Genomic DNA, 26,108 nt, shown 5'->3' on the forward strand with positions numbered 1-26,108 from the left:
ATGCCTGAGAATTGTCGTATAGCTCGAACAGGGGGGCAGCTACGAGCTTGTAGTTGCGAGGTACAGCGAAGTAGGCTTTCTCCTGAAATAATAGTTACATTACAGGGTTTATAGAGTTTATCAAAGAAATATCTAAGTAGAGTTTCTATATGTATGTATAAAATGATTTTTATTAAAATCCAAAATTATTTTGTCCAATATGAGTTTTGTTGTCTCATACCTAGTAATCGTGTTAATTATTTTCATTGAGTTTTGTCCGCGGCATTAGCGGCAGCGGCAAAAGTCTTTAAAATTAGCAAAATTGAGAAAAGTTGCTCTAGTCCTAATACCCAAAGCCAATAAACGAAAATATTCGGAGCCTCATGTGTTGATTTTTGTCCTTGTTAGGGAATAGAATAGTTGGTGCGCGTCCTTTTTATGAATATACAAATGTATAGGTATTTACCTGTAATTGAACCAGGAAAAGCTTTCTATGTTCCTTTGGTTTTGTGATGTGAGGGGGAATGTAGGGATACTGAGCGGGCTCAAAGTTTGGCCTCCACCAGTTACCTGTGGCAGGCATTATCAACATTATGCTCATACAGGTACAGATAAAAGAATCGATATATTATTACTTTGATGTAGCTACAGATTTTCATAATAAAGTGATACTCGAAGCTGGCTAAAATCTTGATACCCCTATCCACCCCATTTACGCAATACCCTTATCTAATACTGATTGAACGACAATTTTTCCCCTGTCATAATATTCACGTATATTCCACAACCATCCTGACTCAACACTTATGGAAACTTACAGAAAAGTAAATAACAGCGAAATTACGCTTTAAAATAAACATGTATTTGTATATTAGGCCAGGTTTCATAATTACGATATCTTCCTAGAGCATCCCTGCTATTTAGTTTTCCTGTCGTGCTCAGGTAAACCTGTACCTGGCCTAAGCTGGCTGTGTATAGAAGAAAACCAATGCTTAGTTACACATTCAAATAGACATAAATTATAGAGTTACTACTGAACAAACTAAACGTAAATAATATTAGTATTTATGTTGATAATTTCCTATTGTGTCTTCAACGACCCACTCATTGCTGTTGGTCTCAGCCCGGCCAAGGGTTTCTGTCATCAGACGCTTCAAACCTTCACACTAAAAACAAAAATAAAATTCTCCAAGTGTTTTTTGATGAAAGAATTCTTATAAAGGATAAAAAATTTATTCATGTAATTCTTGAATGTAATAGAAGATTTTATGTAAACCCAAGTAATAAGTTTAAATTGAGTATGTTTAAACAAATTGATTTATCATTACTTGAATCTTAAACCAGATTGCCATGTACTTTAATAAAGTGGAACTTGTAGCTTAAATAACGAACCCCCCTTCCCATCCACCCCTTTCCCTTCTACTGGATGAACAAACTGACCAATAAGTGATATCATGTTAGCAACCTAAATTGACGACAATTTTTCTCATGTCATATCGATCCACGTATATTCTAAATCCTTTTTTAACCATTGTTGACTCTTCAGTGAAGCTATTTTGACGTCCAAAAATGAGTTTATAATATTTTAAGGTAGGCGAGACGAGAATTCAATCCTTCCTATTTTATTAAAAATCCGAAAGACTAGGAACGAATCCTTTTTAATAAAGCAACAGGATGTGTGTTTGTCTGTGTGTCTGTACCGAAGGATCTCGCTAATTGCTGAACCGATCGGGTTCTCCTTTACAGGGTAGCTTCTCATATGTCCCGGGAAGGTTTATACCACCACCCTCCCAAGAGAAATCGCCCCTTAGAACCCCCCCTCCCACACAAAAAAATTTAAAATTTTAAACTAAAAATAAAAATGTGGAAGAGGGAGGCACAACCCCCCTTCAAAAAAATTTCCTCCCTCTAAAATTAAAAAATTTGGTTATCAAATTCGACTCTCCCCTACTCAAGTGCTCCTAGAGGACTCTAGGGACGTAGCCGCTAGTCCCTATTCTAAAGTAACAGGATCTTTATCTGTCTGTGTGGGTACCAAAGGATCTCGCTAACCGCCGAACCGACATGGTTCTCCTTTACATGGTCCTGGGAAGGTTTTTTTGAGAAGGTAACCAACACCCCCACTATGTGCCCAGAATTACAAAATAAAACAAAAACTCATAATTCTGTTAATTTTGCTTCAAATTGGGTAAAATCTTTTGGGTTGGGTCACTATTTACCCCAAGTTTTGATATCTTTAAAAAAAAACGGCGGCAAGATCGCCGCTCCCGCCATTAACCGCCATTTTCCGCCGGCAAAAAAATAACATTATCTTAAATTATTCCAAATTGCCTAATTCGGCGAGAAATGCAAAAAAAAAATTTTTGGCGGCGGCGGCTGTAAACGGCGGGCCCGCCGTCGTTTTTTTCAAAGATACCAAAAATTGGGGTGATTAGTGACATCCTAAAACGATTTGAGTCTCAAATGATTCCAAATTGCCTAATTCAGCAAGAAATACAATAAAAAAAATATTTTGGTTGTGGTGGAAAACGGTTGTGAACGGCGGTTCCGCCCTGGTTTTTGTTTAAGATACCAAAACTTGGGGTGATTGGTGACACAACCCAAAATATTTTACCCAATTATCTCTAAAACTAAGGGAGTAGCGCCCAAAATAAAATTGCTGGTATGTAGTGTTTCAAGTCACTACATTTTAACTCCCCCCCCCCCCCCATAAATAAATTATCAATTAAATACTTATATATCAATTGATTTGTTTCAGGGAGGGAGGGGACATTGAGCTGTTTATTACACTAGTCCCCAAAGCTTTTTATAATAACATTTTATTATCCATTGGTTTAACGACTTTAGGGGCTTTTACTGAATTTTAATTGTTTTTTTTCATATGTTGATTGTCCAAACGTTTAAACCACTAATTGTAATCTACAGAAGGGGTAATTTTGTGTATCATAGTTGGATAAGCTCATCAATTTATCGGCCATTAACTTATCTCTTTAGATCTCTGGGTTTGTTGACATTAATAACTTGAAACAAAGAAACATGTTAATAACATTTTGTGAAATAATTTACTGTAATTTTTTATTGAAAAATTGATCTGTTATTGCTACGCTACTTATAGACAAAACAATCCTTGTTTAAAAATAAAAGCGAATACATCACAAATCACCCCAAAAGCACTAAAAACTTTAATCCAAAGGCCTTGCAATCAAAGGATTGATTGTCTGCAATAGGGCCTTTATCAGGAAGGAATGGGACATTGGGCTGTTGATCACTCTAGTCTCCAAAGTTTTATAATAACATTTTCTTGTTTGTTTTTTAAGTGGAGTGTCTTAACTTTTCAACCACTAATTGTAATTTACAAAAAAAAGTAAGTTTGTTTATCATTATTGGTAATGTACCTTAATTTATCGGCCATTGTCTTATCCTTTTAGATACCTAGGCCTTCATACTCATAGGCTTTATGTATGTATAATATACATTTATTAACAAATTGGTTTAAATCATTTAGTTTCTTTACAAGTTTGCTTAACTCTTTTATTTCTTTAGAGCGTGTATATGGAGTGGAATAGGTTTTAGTTTTATCAAATTGAAACATTTAAGATGATACCTATTCATTTGATTTAAAAACAATGTTAATTGATTAGAAGCAACAGGTTCGATAACATAGCTTAAATAAATATTCCTAGGGGTGTGCATGGGGTGTCTCCCCCCACCCTCGAGGGGTGGGGGGGAGGGGCAAGGATATCCTTTAGAGACTTTAAGCAATAAGAATAAGGGATTGTATAAAAAAAATTGCATCGGGAACTATAAATATCACGATAAGTTATTTCAATTAGTCTTTATTATGTAAAAATTGCTATAAAATGGGTCCGACCGCACCTACAAAAATGCGAAAAAAAAATTTCAGCTAACGAGGCCGCCAGTGAAACCAACGGGATTCATTCACTGAGTGCCTTGGTTAAACATGTGTAAAGGTCTGATATGCGGCCTCGTTAGCTGAAAAAAGATCAAACTATTTGAAGTTGAGAGTATCATGACAAAATATTATAATTCCTGCCTCTTTAGGGGGGAATGCTTTGACATCAATTTTTTCATAAGTTTTAGAAGTAAACGTATAAAAATTAATTTAAAATCGTATAGTATATTCAATAAGCTTTCAAAAAAGGTATAATATATTACTGTAGCTCAATTTTTGGTAGTTTGACGATAATTTAAAGTTTGCATATAAAATGTAATTTCAATAGTCAGGCTTTATTACAAAATCCTAAATATCTAGGTAGGCTACTTCTAAAGGCTGTAAAATCATAAGTAATTGATATTTTCACCTCTTGCTTTGGGAATCCTTCTCAAATATGACAAAGATTAGCCTTAAACTATAAAAATGGTCAATATCCAAAATTGCATTTTTTGGAATCTTCGAGTTTTTGCAATGCCTGGGCACATAGTGACCCCCCAAGAGAAATCACAAAAAAATAACTAACCCCATCTAGCGACAGAAAAAAAATACATTTATTGGTAAACAGCTGATCTTAGCAGCTAATGTTTTATATAAAATAAATAAGAATGAACAATAAAAGAAAATGAAATTTCTTGTAAGCCACCCCCCACCCCCCAGACAGAAAAAAATCATATTACCTCATCCTCTCCTGGGTTAAGTTCTCCCCCTGGTAGTTTGAAGAATGTTGTGCCAAGCTGCAGCAACAGAACGTGGGGCAGCCCGTGCTCGTGCACCAACAACACTCCATCTACAGACCTTCGCATACCCAACTAGAACACAAGATGATTAGGTACAATATCATACAAGATTTGAAATGTTCATTTTTATCAGAGATCTATAGGGACAAGACAATGGCCAATAAATTGATGTACATCACCAACGATGATACACAAAATTATCCCTTCTGTAGATTACATAAGTTAATGAAACATTTAGACACTAACTTAAAGAACCAACCACAGTCCCAAATGTTGTAAAGCCAACGAATAAGAAAACGTTAACACAAATCTTTGGGAACTAGTGTAATAAACAGCCCAATATCCCTTCCCTCCCCGCCAAATTCCCCTTCCTTCCCTGAATAAGACAATCCTACCTTTTCATATTCATCCCTCATTCTCTGGAACCTGGCAGGTACACTTGGATCCTTCTCGAACAGGGGATCCTTGGTTCCGAAGGTGTAGTTGGTCAGGGGGTACAGATTTACGGTTCTACAATAATTTAACAAAATAAAGAATTACAATATACACCACATATTTTTTTTACAAATATTAAAATAAAAAAAAATTAAAAATTTTAATGTGCGTTTTTTATAATTATGGCCAGTCCGTACGTCTGTCCGTAACGAAAGTATAGCTATTCTAGTTAATTTAGGCATAATAGAAATAGAATTTCCCACTCAATTTCAAACTTGGCATGATCATTACTGTAAGTTAGGTACGACTTAGAAAGAGGAGCAACTCTATTATCATTAATCATTAACAGAAAGTTCATAGGTCCATTTTATACATTATTCACGCTTGGACCCTCAGATGTCAAAAATTTATTTTAGTGTTTGGCCAAAATGACTTAGCAATTGTATCTGTAAGTACGTCTAATAACACCCTTTGCTATTTTTAAAATCCTAGAAAATTTTTTTTGCGAGAAAATTGCATAAATTCGCAACCTTTTTTAGAACCACTACATAACTCGAGTTTTAATAGTTATTTATCATATTTTCGTAATATTGTGAATGCTAGAAAGGATATTAAAATTATTTCAACAATTTTGGTCATGTGATCAAAATTTGAATTTTCCTCTACTATTGCCCCCTCTGGGGGCGAAGTAGGTGGAAATTTAAATTTTTGTCACTTGACCTTAATATTGGTGAAATAATTTTGAATGACCTTTCTTGTATAAGCAATATTAATAAAATATGATACTTGGTTTTGTCTCATTCTCTATCTTTTTCTTAAATTCAAAAAAGTCTATCAAAAAATTTACATCATCTAAGGGTGAACAATAAATATCTCTGTCTATTTTTCTCTATATTTCTTCCCCCTCCCCCCTCCCTCACTTTTCTGTCTATTTCCTTCTCTCTCTCCTCCTCTTTTGTACGTTCATTTATACAATAGAGATAACCTAGAGACAGCACAAGGGAATTTTGTTTACATTATGTATCAGCTATAAATTGTTAAATATCTTAGGTTAAAGCTTTCCTTGGGTGAAATATTTGAAGAAAATATTTCTTCCATCATATAATGTGAAGCGTATGACACAACATATAATAAGTTAGTTATAAATAATTTAATTTCTTATAATAAAGTTATCTTTCTAAAAATTATATCATTGCAAAATTTAGTTGCAAATAATGTTGCCTATAGGGCTGTATTTCATATACAACAAAAAGTGAACAAAGGTTTCTTTTTAAGAAAAAAATGGGGTCAGATTGACCATCTATGTCTAATGTTTATACCCACATCAAATATTAAATTATAACAATGTACAGTAGAGTGGATCAATTTTGGACATTGAATTTGTAATCAACATCTACAGTTTAAACGTCATATAAGAAACCTAAATATAAAAAATTGATTTTGTCCTTGAGGGGAAATGGGGGGGAAGGTGTTTCCATGCATTAAAAATTTTAGAAGTTTATTCTGGAGGTGCAACTTTTTTTCGTTCAAAGTATTGCTTTATGCATCTTTTTGAATTTGTCTTGTTGATTAATATAAGAATATCAAATTGGTTTTAAAAAATATTCATCCAAGCATGAAAAATCTTAAATTAAATGTAAAATCTCTTGGTTTTTAAAATTATTTATGTATTTTTCTTGCTAGGATCAATAGTTTTAAAAACAGATTTTTTATTCTTATTCTACTCTTCAAGACAAAATTGGGAAGGTGCATAAAGCTATACTTTGAAAGAAAAATAATTGCCCCCCCCCAAAAAAAAAAAAAAAAAAAAATTCTCCCCACAAGTGTCTTTCTAAAAGTTTACATGCATCAGCGAGCCTCCCCATTATTCAAAATATTTTCTTTTCATTTTTTGGTCTCTTATATGATGTTCAGACAGAAAGTGTATGTAGCACATTTAAAATTAGAAAATCATTGAAAATCAAGCCACTCTAATGTACAGCATTTATTTCTTGAATTCCACAGTACAAAATTATTCCTGTATTTAAATTTAACATATCATATAGGAAAAAATATTCTTGTATTTAAAATTAAAAATCATGTTGGAATTTTTTTTACAATTTTTAAATTTTTTAATAATGTACAGCAAATTATTTCCTTTTTATCTCATGTTTTGAAATTTATAAGATAGATAGAATAAATTACAGAAATAATGAAAGATTTAAAGAAGAGAGCGTCAGGGGGGGGGGGGTTGAGGGGGGTTTCCCCCCTCAGGAGAGGGGGGTTGAGGGGGGTCTCCCCCCTCAGAAAAAGCTTGGGCTTAAATCTTCAACAAATAAAGAAAACAAAATTATTTTAAAAATTTCTTTTTTATGTTAAATATTATTATTTTTGTGACACTTGATTTTGAATGACAAAAAATGTTGAAATAAATATTACCCACTGTATGAAATGTTAAATTAGAAATCAATAATGATGTTGGAAAATTTATTCTCATTTTATACTCTGAAAACAGGAATTGACAAAAAATAATAATTTTGGATCTACTGCAGTTCACGGTAAAATATTGCTGGTAACGAATATTGCTAAAAAATTATTAATTTTAAAGGCTGCTAGCTGCCAAACGGCTGAACGTACAGATCATGCCCGCACAAAGTTTTAAGCGACATAAAAAGGCCTACAAATAATCTGGAATAGCCATAAATCAATAATGCATAATTATCTTGCAGTGCAGAGAAATGCGCGAAAAAGATCTATTTTACGCGGTTATTCTTCAGTGAAGCTTTCCCTGTGCATCATTGGATCTTGTCTATTCCAGATTATTTGTAGGCCTCCTTATGCCGCTTAAAATGGTGTGCGGGTATGATCTGTACGTTCAGCCGTTTGGCAGCTAGCAGCCTTTAAAATTCATAAATTTTTAGCAATATTCGTTACCAGCAATATTTTACCGTGAACTGCAGTAGATCCATAATTTTTATTCCAAACTTTTAAAACAGCATGCCTATTTCTTATTGGTTGACACTCGAATTAAAATAAAATAATGAATATTATTTAAAGACCAGAAATAAATTTGAAATAAATAATTTTCTTTCCCCTATATTTTTTATTCCAAAATGCCAGGAATTAATTTTGAAATAAAATAATTTTCTTTCCAATATTTTTATTCCTTTTTCTTATTGGACGTCATTTTGTGTCCAATGAGAGACTAGTGTTTAAATATTTTAAAGCTTATTACAGCATTTATTTTGAATATGATAAAATCAACATTCTCACATTAAATGTGATAAAACTTTTTATATAAAATCCTTTTTACAAAAAATATCAATAATTACTTAAAATTAAACCTGAAAGAAAAAAAATCTCATTACACGTGTTAATTTGCATGTTTTAGGTCTTTTTTTGAGGAAAGTATAACTTCCACATTTTTGACAATAATATATTTTTTTAACATTTCAAAGTAAAATATAATAAAACTTAAACGATTTTTCTTGAATTATCAGTTGAAAATTTCATCAAACATGCAATTTAAGTGATGAAAATTTAATAAAATCATTTTTTGAATGTTTAGAATTACCAATTTTCTACATTTAAAACAAAATGTTAACAAAATTTAAAAACATTCTAATATATAACTTTAAAAATCAATAACATTTTATAAAATGATGTTTTAAAAAATAAATCATTAAAAGGTATTAAAATGCATTTTAAGTTGCTTAAAATTAAAACAAGAATATCTTTTTACACTTTATTCTTTGTAATAGAGATTAATCGTCATTTGCTGGAAATGAAACATTTAATAAACTAATTGAATCTTTTTGTGACCATGTTTAAACTTTTTAATTTTTACACTAAGGTGTTTTTTAATGAAAATCTTTGTTGAATTCTCTTTTGCGACAAAAAAAGAAAGGGAATTTTTTACTATTTCTAGGTTATCTTATGTACTTTAAACTATATAATATGAAATAATTTTTAATTGTCTTTCTTTTGAGCCACAAAACACTGTAAAATGTAACATATATGCAAAAATAACAATTTTTTTTATGAATATTATAATATCCTTATATGACATTGCGTCAGAGCTTATTCTTTAGATCATATGTTCATGAAAAGTAGTCATAAACTTGGAGGGTTGCGCTATTTATTAGAATATTAAATAAACTTGAATGGTAAAAATATTAGCATAGCCTTTGTCAATTCAAATGCTTTAGGTATATTATTCGGAAAGTTAGTTAAAAAAGAGAGAATTTGTTGTGTATACTGTTAAAAGACTTTCAAAAATGTAAATTACAAAGCAATCCTAAAAGATCGGGTCGTAGGCAAGTCTTAGTCGGGGGTTTTCTGATAGCAAATATTGCGTTATTGGTATAATATGTAAAAAAAAAACATTTTAAAGAAATTCTTTAAATAAAACCCAACGAGTATTGGCAGTACAAACATCTTAATGCTAGCAGACATATGTTTATCAACATTTGCAGAAAACTATTTCCACAAGAAAAATTATTCAGGTTTCTACTTCACAATTTTAAATATTTCTTTTTGATAAAATGTTTGACATATATCGTATAATCATTTACCAAAAAAAATATTTTGATAATTTAGATTTCAGAGAAGATTAATCCTTTCAAAAAACTAAGACGACATTTTGCATCATCTGTCATGACATTTTAGAAAAAATATAAAAAAAACAAAATTTAGTATGAAAACTATTTTCATCGATTTTTCTGAAGGTATTATCGTATTCTGTGGCTTTGTTATTATCATTTACTTATAACGAAAGTGCCAAACATTGTACCCTAACTTATTCATTTAATAAAAAACTAACCGTGTATTGTTAGCTCTTTCAAAAATTTTTATTATCCAATTTTTGCGAAAAAGATTTCTATGGTGATTATGCAACTATGATATCATGCATCTTACTATCCTGTATCTACTAATTTTTAACGATATTGAAGTTGTTGACATACAAAGTAAGATTGATAAAAGCTACGCAACTGATGAATATAAAAGCATACCTGCTTAGTGTGAGTGAGGGATTCTTGGTGAAGCTATTCACTGTTGAATTAGCTCCAAGGGGGAGGGGCTGGGTGCCACGTGGCCATCCTGTTCCAGACATTCTAGATTTTTAAAGATTTTTTTAAATCTGAAAATAAAAAAGAAATAATACTGCTATCACGTTTTTAATTGTTTCATTAAGGCTTTTGCAACTGCAACTCTTAATTTCATAATTTGTTCACTATCAACCCGACAACAGCCCCCAAAAATTAGGGTCCCCCGTTTCAACCACTCCCCCACACAGTCTTCCCAATCCTGCGGGGCTCCGCCCCATGTTCGTGCCTGCCCGTCCCAGGTTTCGCCGCTGTTGGGGTACACAACAAGCGGCAATGTTTTGGCCACGGTGCGGATTGTGTCCAAAGCGCCGGTGATGTCTTGCGGTGCGCTACAATTCACGCCAACAGCAAAAATTCTCGCTTTACTATATAAAGCATGGCGTATTATATGATTGACCGCCTCTTTTAATGGTTCACCGTTAGCTATGCTGTTAGAGTCTTTAACGGTAAACGTGACCCAGACGGGTAGGACAGGGTCAACCTGCTGGATGCAGTCCAGAACGGCCACGGCCTCCTGCCAGGTTGGCTGCGTTTCCACGGCAAAAAAGTCGACACCGGCCTCGGATAAGGCCTCGATTCTCGGCCGATGCCAGCTTATTAGGTCCTCCTTGCTCATTCCTCCCTGCAATAAATCAGACTTTTAAACATTTATCAATTTAAAAAAAGTAAATTTCTTTAAGTATGCCATTTTTAAAGTCACGTGTAGATGCGCATTTTTCACCATACTTACCTGTCAAATTACAAATATGATAAAACCTTTATTATGAAGTAAAGTAATAAATGCAAATGTACAAAATTATGCATATATGCCTAATGCAAATCAAAGTAAAAATTTCAAGTCATTTATACCTGTTGAATATAAGCCCCCGTGTATTCACTGCCATCATGTTGACAGGCCCCGTAGGGGCCTATAGAACCCCCAACAAGCACATATCCATTGGGTTTACCACACTTTCTCACGCTACTCCGGGCAAGCGATACACTTTTCTTTGTCAAATCTGTTATTACAAGAGTTTTTAGCGTCAAAACATTGTACAATTGTAGCTAAGAAATATTCAGATGGTCACTTCTGCCATCTTATTTTATAAAGAAGTAAGTTTGATTTAGGGTTGGCAATCCGGATCCGGAATCCGCCCAATTTTTGGGTTAATTTTAGAATCCGAATCCGGAATCCGTTTTTTACTAGCGGATTCCGGATTCTTAATTGATAGGCTAAAATTAGCGTCTTGAGTTTTTTCTTTCAACTCCCTCTTTTTGAAGGCAAAGATCACCCCTAAAATGGCTTAAAACCAGAGAATATATAATATTATCCCCCTTCTTTAAAGTAGCTATAAACATTTTTATAACCAATACTCAGTCTACCGAAAAAGCATAGTCAAATTAGTGTTTGGTGCTAAAAGATTTTGAATTTGAAGAGTTTTTAAGAAATGATTCAAAGACTAAAAACTCATTTTCCTTTGGTGGCAGCTGTGTCTAGGTTTAAATGCTTGGCAAAGCCCTGCGGGGATACTTGATAGGTGTTGGTTAGGATAATTCTGGCCCCAGCCTCTATAAAATCCACGTGGCACTGGGCAACTTTGTCCGGATGCTCTACTAAACTTCTGGTAGGTAAACAAATCTTAAAATTATTTTAAATTTTATAAAGCAAGCTATAAACAAGGATGTTATTAAAATGTCAGGGAGGTAAGGGACTTTGGACTGTAAATTACGCTAGTCTCCAAAGTTATATTAATAGGTTCTTTCATTCGTTGGATTAAAAACTATGGAGACATTGATTAAAGGTTTATTGGGTTTCATTGATATTAGAAGTTTAGGGGTAATTGTGTTTATCATATTTGGATTTATCGTCGACTGTCTTATTATTTAAGATACCTGCTTAAAGTAAATAAAGGAAAATTATTGTAGGTATCTTCCTTAATTCTTCCTTACTTAGGTTTGATTAAAATAATTTTAAGATAAGTCCCTGGCAGTCCAAAGGGGATCATCATTGACCCCTGAAACGTATTTCTCCAACTGTGTCGACAAACCTCCATCCAAAATCAATAAATCACACTGTTGTAGCGGCGGTAAAATATTTAAACCCGCCATTTTTTATCACAGATTATAAACTATTTCAAATCACATAAAAATAATTCTGAAATAACAAAAGCAAAAAATATAAAAAGGGTAAAATTAGAAATTAATTAAATAATGATAAAACAAAACTAAGAATTGATCAACAGGACAAATATCACATTATAAGTTGGAAATATACATGGTAGAAAATGTTGATATAATCATTTTAATTATGAAATCATCAGGGATCTAAAGGGATAAGACATGGCCCATAAATTGATGTACATCCCCAATAGTAATACACAAAATTAACCCATCTGTAGATAAAAAATTAATGGTTGAAACGTTTGAACAATCAACTTAATAAACCAACCAATCCAAATTTATAAAAGTTTAAAGTTGTTAAATCAACAAATAGGAAAACCTTATTATAAAACTTCAGAGACTAGTGTAATAAACAGGCCATTGTCCCCTTTCTCTCTTAAAATCATTGTTATTAGAGCTGGAAACTTGGTGTATGTGTAGTAACTCTACGAGAAATTTGTTACTTTATAAACTACCATAAATATTTCTTCCATGAAAAAAAAAAATTAAAGATTTTTTAATGGCCATGATCTCATTAATAGCATTTTTATGGGCCAATGAAATTGAAAACTTTAATTTCTTCCAAGTATAAAACTAATAAATTAAATAAAGAATAAAAGATATTTAGCATATTAATTAAAGCCAGATTTTATCTGCATAAATAATAAGAATTTTTCTTTAGAAATTAAAGCATGCTCTTAAAAAAAGATTTACCAGATAATGGATATAGAATATACGTAGATATTATGACAGAGGAAAATTTGTCATAAATTTAGGTTGCTAAGATGATATCATTTATTGGCCAGTTCGAGCGTCTAGTAAGAGGGGAGGGGATATGGTAAAGGGGGTTGAATATCATTATTTCAGCCATCTGCGAGTTTCACTTTCACATAAAAATATGGTGTAACATCCAAGTAATAATATATCCTTTTAACAGATACCTCACTATCATAATATACTAATATGCTAAATACCTATTATTCCAGAATAAAAAACCTAAAAAAATCCGCGCGCGACTAGACAAAATACGCGGCAAGTTGCGCCATCTTGTCTTTGGGCGCTTTTCTGCCGCCACCACCGCGCCCGCGTCCGCCTCTGCCGCGACCCCGGCCCCGCCCGCCAGCCCGCGGACGCTTCAACATGACGGCGTGAGATTTTTCTACCAACGCGTTTAATTCGGGATTACAGTAGATACAGCCTGAAAAAAACAGTATGTATTGAAAAAGATTTTCCACTATTACAGACAATTTTCGACGAATATTACAATAATAAAAAATCCTAAAATAAATACAGTTTTATAAGACCCTACTTTCGGCCCCTCGTGGTTAATAAAACTAGTATTAATCTTATATTTTTTTATTTTAATATCCGCGGAAAGCTGTCTATAATATTATACGATGCGATAAATAACTATTAAGGAAGAAGACAACTTGTACTTTTAGGGAAGATTTTAAAATGTAATGGGGTGCACTGAAGTGGTTTTAGACTATTTATATGACATCACCCACATTCCCCTAGAAGATAGGGGCGAATCTACTAATGAATAATATAATGAAGTTGTTACCTTCTGCTGCTAACTTTTCACCAGGAAGTTTAGTCTTGCCCTCTTTGTACTCAACCTACACAAATAAAAATAATGAGTTAGTATCTTAGAACAATGATGATAGACACCCAGTAATCCGAGAATCTACGCAAGTTAAAAAAATACAAGGGCAAAAAGCTTCTAAAAGTTGAGTTTTTTTTAGTTTAGTAAATAAACCTATGAAAAAATATTCGTAGCGAATGTTTGTTGTACAAAATCGGACCCTGAATTTATTTTAATCAAAACAATGACCGAATACATAAGAATTAAATATCAGTTAATTTAAAAGTGTTCATTTGTACGTTGTACAAGTGTGGTTATCTTATTAAAATAGTGTACATTGTACAGTATTTTCAAAATAACATTTAAAAAATTTATGTAAAGTGAAAACTTTTTCTTAATAAAAATTCTTTTCTGATACTTCAAACAAAAAAAAGGATAACAACAATCATAAGTAGTGAATTAAAAAAATCATAGATAAGAAAACGGACTAGGAGTCTTAAAGAGTATTTTTTGAAATGAAAACAATAAATTTTTTAGAGAAAAATCATGAATCCCTTTTTCACTTATTTTTATATTATCTAGTTTAAGCATGACTAACAGACGACGGCCAAAGTAAATTATAAACTTGAAGCTCATAAATAAAAGGAATCTTCATAAAAAATTACAGCCGTCTATCCTACAAAGTAGCCGATAAAATCACATTTTCTCATAGCGTAACGAACCGAAGGAAAAACAGACACAGTGAATTATAGAGTAGCTTCTCTAATATAAATACATAACAGCAGGTTGCATAACGGATTTACAATTACATTTACTACTGTACCTTAATCAACTGAGATTCACAAGCATTGCACGCCTCCGTGCTGTTCACTGTTATTTTAGCTGCGTCGTCAAATAACCTGAAATTAAAAAATTTTCTCATTCGTTGACATAAAAAATTCTATTAAATCTTGATGGTTTATTAAACAATCTTACTTCAAACCTTTAAACAAATAATTTTAATCTTCAGGACAGGAGAAATTTTCTTATTATTAGGGATGTTATTGTTCATCAATTTATCGTCCAAGGCAATTATGTCTTATCCATAAAGATCCCTGATTGTAGACTTTTGAAAAAACTTTATCTACTAAGTCTAAAATACGTCCAACACATTGAGGTTTTAAGACAATATTTTTTCATAGTCTCCAAAGACATACATTTGATTTGATTCGGTTATTTATGATTTAGAAGTAAGTTAAATTAATATCTTATTGACTTATCTTCTATCCCTGCAATTTTACCTGACAATGACGTCACACTTATTGCAGACCAGTTTCCACTTTGGTATGCTGGCAGGGTCCAGCACTAGCACCCCAGCCTCACACTCCACACACCCAGACACGCCCAGCCTATTCACCCCAAAGCTGCAGGTGGGGTGGGCGCAGCCCGAGCACGGCACCCCTTTGCCCATCTCGGGGAACGGCGGGTTGCTGTAGCAGTACGGGCAGAACACGAAGCTGGTGCCCTTGGCCCCCGCCGTGAAGTACAACAGCTCAAAGTCGTCCAGCGGACATTTTAGCTCCTGGTGCAGTTTTATACTGCCGTTTTGTTGGGGTACATTATAAGTTTCATCGCATGTTGGACAATATAATCGTTTCGGCTTTGCTTCTACAAGCTTCATATAGCGGCGACACTTGCCGCACCGCGAAAACGGCCGGCCGCTGTCGGCCAGCGAAGAGAAATGAACCTCAAACAACTGATCCATGCCTTCCAGATTTGTTGTAAAATAGATAAACTTGCGTTTGAATACTTCAATGGTGTGACGGAGGACCGACTTGAAGTCGGCTTTGCCGGCAGCAATCAAGTCGAGCTGCTTCTCGACTGCACTACGCATGGTCGGCTTGACAAGGTCGGGGTCGATCTTGAGGTAACCGTGGACAAGCACGATGCCGAGATGAGTCGGCACAAGACGACGGCCTGACTCGATTGATACATAATTCCTGAAAGCAAAATTTAATTTTTTTAAATATTATTTTAATAATGGATTTAGGGTCATAGTCCCTCGTTTGATAAAATATCAAGTAATAAGGTTTTTTCCTTCGTTTCTTAGGGTCTCGGTAACAAATAAACGGTTTGAATTATCTATTTTAAGGAAGCTTTTTCATAAATAAAAAAATAAGATTACCTACCTAGTACAAATATTATTAATATGAACAGGTATACTTGCATCAGTACCTATACCATGTATTTCTATTAATAAAATAATATTACCTACCTAGTACAAATGTTATTAATATGAACAGGTATACTCGCATCAGTACCTATACCATGCTTTTCCATTAATAAAATAATATTACCTACCTAGTACAAATATTATTAATATGAACAGGTATACTCGCATCAGTACCTATACCATGTATTTCTATTAATAAAATAATATTACCTACCTAGTACAAATATTATTAATATGAACAGGTATACTCGCATCAGTACCTATACCATGTATTTCCATAAATAAAATAATATTACCTACCTAGTACAAATATTATTAATATGAACAGGTATACTTGCATCAGTAACTATACCATGTATTTCTATTAATAAAATAATATAATTTACCTAGTACAAATATTATTAATATGAACAGGTATACTTGCATCAGTACCTATACCATTTATTTCTATCAATAAAATAATATTACCTACCTAGTACAAATATTATTAATATGAACAGGTATACTTGCATCAGTACCTATACCATGTATTTCTATTAATAAAATAATATTACCTACCTAGTACAAATATTATTAATATGAACAGGTATACTTGCATCAGTACCTATACCATGTATTTCTATTAATAAAATAATATTACCTACCTAGTACAAATGTTATTAATATGAACAGGTATACTTGCATCAGTACCTATACCATGCTTTTCCATTAATAAAATAATATTACCTACCTAGTACAAATATTATTAATATGAACAGGTACACTTGCATCTGTACCTATACCATGTATTTCTATTAATAAAATAATATTACCTACCTAGTACAAATATTATTAATATGAACAGGTACACTTGCATCTGTACCTATACCATGTATTTCTATTAATAAAATAATATTACCTACCTAGTACAAATATTATTAATATGAACAGGTATACTTGCATCAGTAACTATACCATGTATTTCTATTAATAAAATAATATAATTTACCTAGTACAAATATTATTAATATGAACAGGTATACTTGCATCAGTACCTATACCATGCTTTTCCATTAATAAAATAATATTACCTACCTAGTACAAATATTATTAATATGAACAGGTATACTCGCATCAGTACCTATACCATGTATTTCTATTAATAAAATAATATTACCTACCTAGTACAAATATTATTAATATGAACAGGTATACTCGCATCAGTACCTATACCATGTATTTCTATTAATAAAATAATATTACCTACCTAGTACAAATATTATTAATATGAACAGGTATACTCGCATCAGTACCTATACCATGTATTTCCATAAATAAAATAATATTACCTACCTAGTACAAATATTATTAATATGAACAGGTATACTTGCATCAGTAACTATACCATGTATTTCTATTAATAAAATAATATAATTTACCTAGTACAAATATTATTAATATGAACAGGTATACTTGCATCAGTACCTATACCATTTATTTCTATCAATAAAATAATATTACCTACCTAGTACAAATATTATTAATATGAACAGGTATACTTGCATCAGTACCTATACCATGTATTTCTATTAATAAAATAATATTACCTACCTAGTACAAATATTATTAATATGAACAGGTATACTTGCATCAGTACCTATACCATGTATTTCTATTAATAAAATAATATTACCTACCTAGTACAAATGTTATTAATATGAACAGGTATACTTGCATCAGTACCTATACCATGCTTTTCCATTAATAAAATAATATTACCTACCTAGTACAAATATTATTAATATGAACAGGTACACTTGCATCTGTACCTATACCATGTATTTCTATTAATAAAATAATATTACCTACCTAGTACAAATATTATTAATATGAACAGGTACACTTGCATCTGTACCTATACCATGTATTTCTATTAATAAAATAATATTACCTACCTAGTACAAATATTATTAATATGAACAGGTATACTCGCATCAGTACCTATACCATGTATTTCTATTAATAAAATAATATTACCTACCTAGTACAAATATTATTAATATGAACAGGTATACTCGCATCAGTACCTATACCATGTATTTCTATTAATAAAATAATATTACCTACCTAGTACAAATATTATTAATATGAACAGGTATACTCGCATCAGTACCTATACCATGTATTTCTATTAATAAAATAATATTACCTACCTAGTACAAATATTATTAATATGAACAGGTATACTCGCATCAGTACCTATACCATGTATTTCCATAAATAAAATAATATTACCTACCTAGTACAAATATTATTAATATGAACAGGTATACTTGCATCAGTAACTATACCATGTATTTCTATTAATAAAATAATATAATTTACCTAGTACAAATATTATTATTATTAACAGGTATACTTGCATCAGTACCTATACCATTTATTTCTATCAATAAAATAATATTACCTACCTAGTACAAATATTATTAATATGAACAGGTATACTTGCATCAGTACCTATACCATGTATTTCTATTAATAAAATAATATTACCTACCTAGTACAAATATTATTAATATGAACAGGTACACTTGCATCTGTACCTGTACCATGTATTTCCATAAATAAAATAATATTACCTACCTAGTACAAATATTATTAATATGAACAGGTATACTCGCATCAGTACCTGTACCATGTATTTCTATTAATAAAATAATATTACCTACCTAGTACAAATATTATTAATATGAACAGGTATACTTGCATCAGTACCTGTACCATGTATTTCTATTAATAAAATAATATTACCTACCTAGTACAAATATTATTAATATGAACAGGTATACTTGCATCAGTACCTATACCATGCTTCTCCATTAGAGTAATCAAGTCTGATTCTGTTAAATAACCTAAATAAGAAACACGTTTTTTTTTAAATAGGACAGATTAAACAGGGATCTAAAATCTAAGGGATAAAACAACAGCTGAAAAATTAATACAAATCCCCAATGATGATACACAAAATTACCCCTTCAGTAGATCAAAACCAAAGACTGGAACGTTAGGACACTCAACTTAATGAACCAAACATTCAAATTCAATATAAGTCCCCAAAGATTTTAAACCAACGAATAAGAAACGTTATCATAAAACTTTAGGAACCAATGTAATAAACATCCCAATGTCCCCTTACTCACTACAAATTACTACAATTCCTGCAATAATTCTGATTTCAAAAGTTTTATAATAGTTATTTCTCGTATCGTATTATAAACGGCTTTCCGCGGATATAGAATGTACCTCAGGGCTAAAAAAAACTAGTTTTAATCTTATAATTGTACATTCTATATTCGTAGAAAACTGGATATAATACGATGCTAGACATAGTTTTTTCGTATGGATGAGAACCGGTTCCTATCCACCGGATTCGAATGAATACGAGAAATTAGTTTCTCCTTTCCTTGGCTTAAAAATTTTTTTGAGTTCATTGATTCATGATTGATTACAAACTTGCAGTGTCTAAACTTTTCCACCAATATTTCAATCTACAAAACTTAAACTAACCTGGTGGACTTGTCTGTCTTTCTGATAATTTTGCTTCTGTTATTTCAAGTCTTTCTCCTTCTTTAACCTTCACAAAACAAAACATCTTTAAAGGCTTAGTTCCAAAATCAGATACAGAATATACGTGGATATTAGCCAATTTAGGTTGCTAACATGGACATAATTTATTGGTCAGTACGTTCATACAGTAGAAGGGGATGGGGTAAAGTGGGTGGAAAGGGGATGTCGTTATATTAGCCAACTGTGAGTTTCACACTAATAGATACAGTATTACAGAAATAGTAATAGTATAATCTGGTATAATATTAACAATTGTAGAGTGTCAATACTTAATAAGTAGAAATAAATAATAAGTCTAAACAAAATTCTATGTAAATTTGTTTCACAGTTGCCTTTTGGACATAATTACATTTTTTAGGTACTCGATTATAGAGAGGATTTGCTTAAAACATTGTGCTTAATTGTCCTAGGAATTACTGTTAAAAATTCAAATGGAATGGATAATGTTTGAGAATGATAGGACAATTCTGACTTGTCTAAACTTGTTACCTGTGGAATGGCTTCTTCAGGTGGAATAGCCTGCCACTTCATAACTTCTGTGAAACCAGGATCTGTCACTTTCTTTCCAGAATACGTAAACTCTTCGCCTGTTGAAAAAATAGTTTATTTTTTTATGGGTTTAGCTATGCATTTTTTTAGCAACATAGATAGACTTTTTAAAAGGTTGTTTCCCTGAAAGTGCTTAGTCGATCACAGAAAGCCATTACTTCTTAGTTGAAATAAAATTAATTATATTGATAGCCCCGCAGGGTAAAGGTACTTCAGTCTCTAAAATATACTATAATATCTAAAAAAAATTACTTATCTTGTCTTTGAAAGTCTTTAATAATCAATTTAAATCAAAATCAAATTTGGCAGCACTTACCTGCAATATCGAACTTAACCGTGGTCTGATCATACTTGCAGTTCGGCGACACCGTCCCAATAAAATGGCGGACTATGTAATCATACAGCTTAAAGGCATCGCCGTCCAACTCGCCGCGGCCTGCCGCCCGGCATGGCGTTATAGGCGGATGGTCGCCGGCGTCGTGACCCTTGCGGGGCTTGGCGAATTTACCGCCTTGCAGCAGTTCTTTACACTCTGCCCCCCAATCTGGATGGTTCTGCTGTTGTCTTAGCACGTCTTTCAAATCAAAATTTTCTGCATACGTTGTTGATTCTGTTCTGGGATAGCTGATGTAGCCTTGTGTATAGAGTCGCTCCGCTATTGACATGGCATGCGAGGGGCCCATGCCGAGGCCCGAACTCGCCGCCCTCATGAGCTCAACTGTGTTCAGCGCGATTGGCTTCTCCTTTTGCTTTTCTTTTTTGGTGACCGACACAATTCGTGCTGTATTTTCTGTTTTGATCAAGTTTAAAAACATGACCGCGACATCTTTGTCGAAACATCGTTCTCGTTCCCAGTCGATGTTCATTTTTTGGGTGGAGTTAAGGGCAGCGTTGGTGGCAAGGACCTGAACCTGCAGCACATAGTAGGTCTCTGGTTTATGCGTCAGTATTTGGTCGTGTCGCTCCACGCAGAAGCCCAGGGTTGGGGTCTGACAGGGCCCGTAGCTGATAAGGCTGGAGTCCATGTCTCCATATTTACCCTGGGGCAAGCAATTAGAATTTAATTATCATAGAAAAATAGCCTAAAACTCTCCAAAGATTTTTAGCCTATAATCCAGGGATCTAAACGGATAAGACAATGGCTGATAAACACAAAAAAACTCAATAGGGGAAGAAAATAGCATATTTTAACAAACAAAAAACTTTAATATTATTTTCATTATAAGCGAAGGTACTCTAAATTTAATTATTCTAAATTCTTTCCTGGAAATAACGAGTTTGAAATCTTGTGAAAGCACAACCAATTCTTAAATCTAGCTCCTGGGTAAAATGACCAACATTTAAATAAAAGCTTTGTACAGCTTGAATGATTTAGTTAAAACTAATAAAAATGACTAAATGACTATATGTTCTTTTTTTGTATTATGATTAATTGTATCCAATTTTTTTTTCTTCTATAATCCACTTACAAAAACGTTGTCATATGTATAATAGGCAGGGTTGTCATTTTGGGCGGGCGCTTTTGAGTTTTGGGCGGGCGGTTTTGGGCCGCCCAATATAAGGTCATTTTAGGCAGTTTTGGGCACCCCCCTTTTGGGGGGAGAGAAAAAGGGGAGGGGGTTAAAAAAAGAGGGGGGGGGGCGGGCCTATTTTTTGGGTGATATCCTTATACTAAAGTAACAGGATGTGTGTCTGTTTGTGTGTCTGTGTGTTTGTACCGAAGGATCTCGCTAACCGCTGAACCGATCGGGTTCTCCTTAACAGGGTAGCTTCTCATAGGTTCTGGGAAGGTTTATAACTATTTTGGGGAGGGTACCACCACCCTCCTAAGGGAAATCGCCCCTAGAAAAAAATTACACTCCCCCAAAAACTTTTAAAACAATTTTTAAAACTAAAAAAAAATGGGGAAGGAAAAGCCCCCCCCCCCAAAAAAAAATTATTTCCCCCCCAAAATTTTTTTACTTTTTCTTTTCAAATCTAATAAAATAATTGGATTATCAAATTTGACTCTCCCCTCCTCAAGTGCCCAAAGAGGCCTCTAGGGACGTAGCCGCTTGTTTACTATATAAATTAGAAAGCTTTTTGTATCTAGAGAAGGATTTCGCTGACTGCTGAACCGATATGGTTCTCCTTTCCAGTGGAGCTTTTATAGGTCCTGAGATGGTTTTAGGCTATTTTTTTAATAATAAGTCTCGGTATGGTTTTAGGCTATTTTATATCCTTTTTATATGCTTTTTACGACATTTGCCCAAAAAGGGTGCCCAAAACCTCTTTTGGGCGCCCAAAACCCGCCTAAAACCCTTTTGGGCAATTGGGCCGCCCAATATCAAAAAAAGTGCCCAATTCGACAACCCTGATAATAGGTAATTGAATTTGAAATATACAAAAAAAAATGACAGATAATCTAAAGGATAACTTTCCAAAAAAGGAGTACAGTTCATTATTTGATGTTTAACAAATCTTCACGGATTTATTTTTTCTTGGAACTTATACTAGATTGTCATGTATTCTAATAAAGTTAAACTTACAGCTGGCTAAAAAACGATCCTCCCCACCCCTCCCCTCCGGATGGATAAACCAACGAACTGACCAATAAATGATGTCCATGTTAGCAACCTAAACGGACGACAATTTGTCCCTTGGCATAATATCCACATATATTCTTCAACCATTCAAATCTTAAATATAACACAACCAAACCAGTATAAAATGTACAAATACTGAGAGTTAATGTGGGTCATTCCTGGCGGGCGTCCACAGACCTGGACTGGTTCTCATCTGGCTCCCCCAGTGTGTTCATGGCAGCTACAATGTCCTGGAAAAGGAACAATTAGATATATAATATATACCTATTACACAAGGTACACCTGTATTTCGTTATTTTCTTTATCATCAAGAATATACATATTTATTGGAGAGGGGTATTAATATTTTTATAATACTTATATGAGGCAAAATATTAAAAATATAAAAACAGCCAAAAACCTACCCAAAAGCAGTCCAACCGCCATGGATGTTTAATAGTTAGTTGTAGTAAAAAATGTTGGGAATGTTGACACGAAGTTTCAGCCTTGTATCTTGAATATGAGAAGAGAAAATCACATTTACCAGAATAGTTTCAGACAAGCGGACATACATGCAGACATTTCGAATCATAGAGTAGCTTAGCTACTTAAAATTGGTCTTTTACCTTGGCAGTAATGGAAGAAAACTTAGCTCTGAAAACTGTATTTTTATCCAGTTTTTTCATTGATTTTGATACAGCATCCAATACTTCAAAACAAATATTTTCTCCTTCCTAAGAATGAGAGGGGATAAAGATATCAAGTTTTAAGAAACTGAAATATTAGGAGTATCTATTATGGCTAAAAAATCTATGGCTAGGCTTATTAAAGAGGTTTAATACAATGGATTTATTATTACTCGGATCTCACACCAGATTATCATGTAATCTAATAAAGTGAAACTTAGAGCTGGCTAAAATAGCGATCCCGCACCTTTACTCCCCTCCCCTCCTCTCCTACTAGCTGAACAAACTTATCAATGAATGAGGTCCATATTAGCAAGCTAAATTAACAACAATTTTTCCGTGTTTCACTTTATTAGAGTACATGATAATCTGGTGTAAAATCCTAGTAATAATAAATCCATTGTTGTATGTTTTAACAATTTTCAAGCATTATTGATATAATGTCTGTATCCCCTGCCTTATCACAATCTAGCCAGAGGACAATGTAGTCGCACCCCTTGGCCTCCTGTGACAGAAAGTACGGCATCCGCAGCTTGGGCGTAGCCTCCTTTTTCTCTGTCTCACCCTGGAACAATTCAACTGGGTTGGTCCTGAAAAAATAAAATAAATTGTTGAATAGGAATGATTTTAAAACAAAGATTTTTTTTATTACGTCACAAATAAAATCACAGCAACACTGCATTTTAACCTTTTCCAAATACTCATTAGGCTAGGTTAAGTTGGAATTTTAATGTCTACTGAAGTTCAGTAAGATTACCCAAACGCAGTGGCTGGGTTTTGATTTTGAACGGGATGAACCCCCGCAGGGAAAATGTTCAACTAGTAGGTGGAATTCCAATGAAGCCATTTACAATATTTCAGGTTAGCTACATCATAATTTACATTGTGCTTAAATCACCCCCATCAAAATTGAAGAAAAAATAATTCTGAGAGGATAACGCCTGAATTTTTACTTTGTTTATTTCTAGAAGTACATTTTCTGTAGTTCACTAAGTCAGAATGACAGATATACTCTAGTTATAGAGTAGCTACGCTGCTAATTACTTACTTTTCCCAGTTATTATATTTAGGTAGAAAATCTAGAGACATCACGTGACCACACACACACACACACACGGAATGACGGACATACTCTAGCTATAAAGTAGCTACGCTACTAATTACTTACTTTTCCCAGTTATTATATTTAGGTAGAAAATCTAGAGACATCACGTGACCACACACACACACACACACGGAATGACGGACATACTCTAGCTATAAAGTAGCTACGCTACTAATTACTTACTTTTCCCAGTTATTATATTTAGGTAGAAAATCTAGAGACATCACGTGATCACAAACACTTACACACATACAGAATGACGGATAGACATACTATAGTTATATAGTAGCTGCGCTCCTTAATACTTACTTTTCCCACTTATTATATTTGGGTAGAAAATCTAGAGACATCCTGTGATCACACACACACAAACATACCCACACACACACGGAATGACGGAAATACTCTAGTTATAGAGTAGCTACGCTGCTTAGTACTTACTTTTCCCAGTTATTATATTTGGGTAGAAAATCCAGAGACATCACGTGACCACAAACACTTGTCATCTTGTATCTAACTTTCTCCTATTGGTTGATTCAAATCAATATTTATACAGAAACGTGTTATCGTAGGATATAATGCCAGGAAGAGAGGGGACATTAGGTTGTTAATTACATTAGTCCCCAAAGTTTAATAATATCATTCATTTTCGTTGGCCTAACAGCTTTGGGAACTTTTATTGATATGTTTGTTTTTTAAGTTAAGTGTCCAAACGTTTTAACCAATAAGTTTAAACTAAGAAGAGGTAATTTTATGTATCATCATTTGCGATGTACATTAATTTATCGGCCATTGTCTTATCCCTTTAGAATCCTGGTATATTTGTATAAATTCCTGTGTAGGGGGGAAATTTTCTGTCCATTCTGCAATGTTACACGCTCCATTAGAACCTTTTCGGGAAGAACACTGATTTCTAAAAATAATTTGTTAGGTATTAATTTTTTTAAAGGAATGGTTACCTTGATTTATTTATGAAATAATAGCTCGTTCTCGCCTTGTTTTATAGACAACTTTCCGCGGATATTAGAATGAAAGATTATAAGATTAAAACCAGGGGCCGAAGGTCCGGGCTAACAAAACTGGCATTTATTACAAATTACGATACAATACATGATTTTTCATTACGACTCGGAAGGGAACCAGTTCTAATCCAGCGGATATTAATCGGTTTCAAAGCCACACTGAAAACATATTTTCAGCTATTTGAATAATACAATTTAGTAAGAAATTGACATTCGTATCATTTCTTTTTGGGATATTCAACCTGTGTTGATAACTGAACATTTACCCTTTGATTGATAGATTTGAACAGACAGACAAGTTAAATCAAATAATAAATTCACTTTTCTATAAAAAAAAAACCACTTACTTTGATAATATTGTAGCGATTGAATTTGCTAAAGATGGCTTTTCAGCCACCATTAACACAGTTTTCATTTTAGTTCTGAAATTATTAGATACATAATTTT

General features: G+C 33.1%; 5 protein-coding genes across 5 annotated transcripts in view; all 5 read right to left on the reverse strand.

Moving 5' to 3' along the window:
• Cpsf5 (cleavage and polyadenylation specificity factor subunit 5) overlaps positions 1–10,246 on the reverse strand; it is a 10,853-nt gene extending 607 nt beyond the window's left edge. The window contains exons 1-6 of the mRNA XM_080159164.1: positions 10,098–10,246; positions 5,067–5,181; positions 4,612–4,743; positions 1,060–1,145; positions 446–548; positions 5–82 (exon numbers count right to left, since the gene is read on the reverse strand). Of these exons, the coding sequence (XP_080015290.1) occupies positions 5–82; positions 446–548; positions 1,060–1,145; positions 4,612–4,743; positions 5,067–5,181; positions 10,098–10,198 (615 nt within the window). The 5' untranslated portion in view covers positions 10,199–10,246. The remainder of the gene's footprint in view (positions 1–4; positions 83–445; positions 549–1,059; positions 1,146–4,611; positions 4,744–5,066; positions 5,182–10,097) is intronic.
• The window catches only part of MED18 (mediator complex subunit 18), a 550,858-nt gene that overhangs the window by 386,359 nt on the left and 138,391 nt on the right, over positions 1–26,108 (reverse strand). The gene's annotated exons all lie outside the window — the stretch shown is intronic.
• The window catches only part of LOC145317859 (uncharacterized), a 266,488-nt gene that overhangs the window by 102,001 nt on the left and 138,379 nt on the right, over positions 1–26,108 (reverse strand). The gene's annotated exons all lie outside the window — the stretch shown is intronic.
• On the reverse strand, positions 10,225–12,281 carry LOC145315561 (homocysteine S-methyltransferase-like). The gene is made up of 4 exons (XM_080155543.1): positions 12,186–12,281; positions 11,649–11,811; positions 11,043–11,191; positions 10,225–10,815 (listed from the first exon to the last, which is right to left on the reverse strand). The coding sequence occupies exons 1-4, from the start codon at positions 12,279–12,281 to the stop codon at positions 10,255–10,257; spliced, it is 969 nt and encodes a 322-aa protein (XP_080011669.1). The 3' UTR covers positions 10,225–10,254.
• On the reverse strand, positions 13,002–26,105 carry Top3beta (DNA topoisomerase 3-beta). Its single transcript, XM_080159134.1, has 16 exons — positions 26,009–26,105; positions 25,472–25,552; positions 25,081–25,161; positions 23,992–24,124; positions 23,475–23,582; positions 23,026–23,099; positions 21,547–21,602; positions 20,601–21,323; positions 20,225–20,322; positions 19,676–19,742; positions 18,970–19,020; positions 18,752–18,797; positions 15,198–15,896; positions 14,741–14,816; positions 13,897–13,951; positions 13,002–13,530 (listed from the first exon to the last, which is right to left on the reverse strand). The coding sequence occupies exons 1-16, from the start codon at positions 26,074–26,076 to the stop codon at positions 13,349–13,351; spliced, it is 2,598 nt and encodes an 865-aa protein (XP_080015260.1). The 5' UTR covers positions 26,077–26,105; the 3' UTR covers positions 13,002–13,348.

Source organism: Acartia tonsa, chromosome 4 (assembly GCF_053477335.1).
Source record: "Acartia tonsa isolate MP-2025a chromosome 4, ASM5347733v1, whole genome shotgun sequence".
In the NCBI taxonomy this organism is placed as follows: domain Eukaryota; kingdom Metazoa; phylum Arthropoda; class Copepoda; order Calanoida; family Acartiidae; genus Acartia; species Acartia tonsa.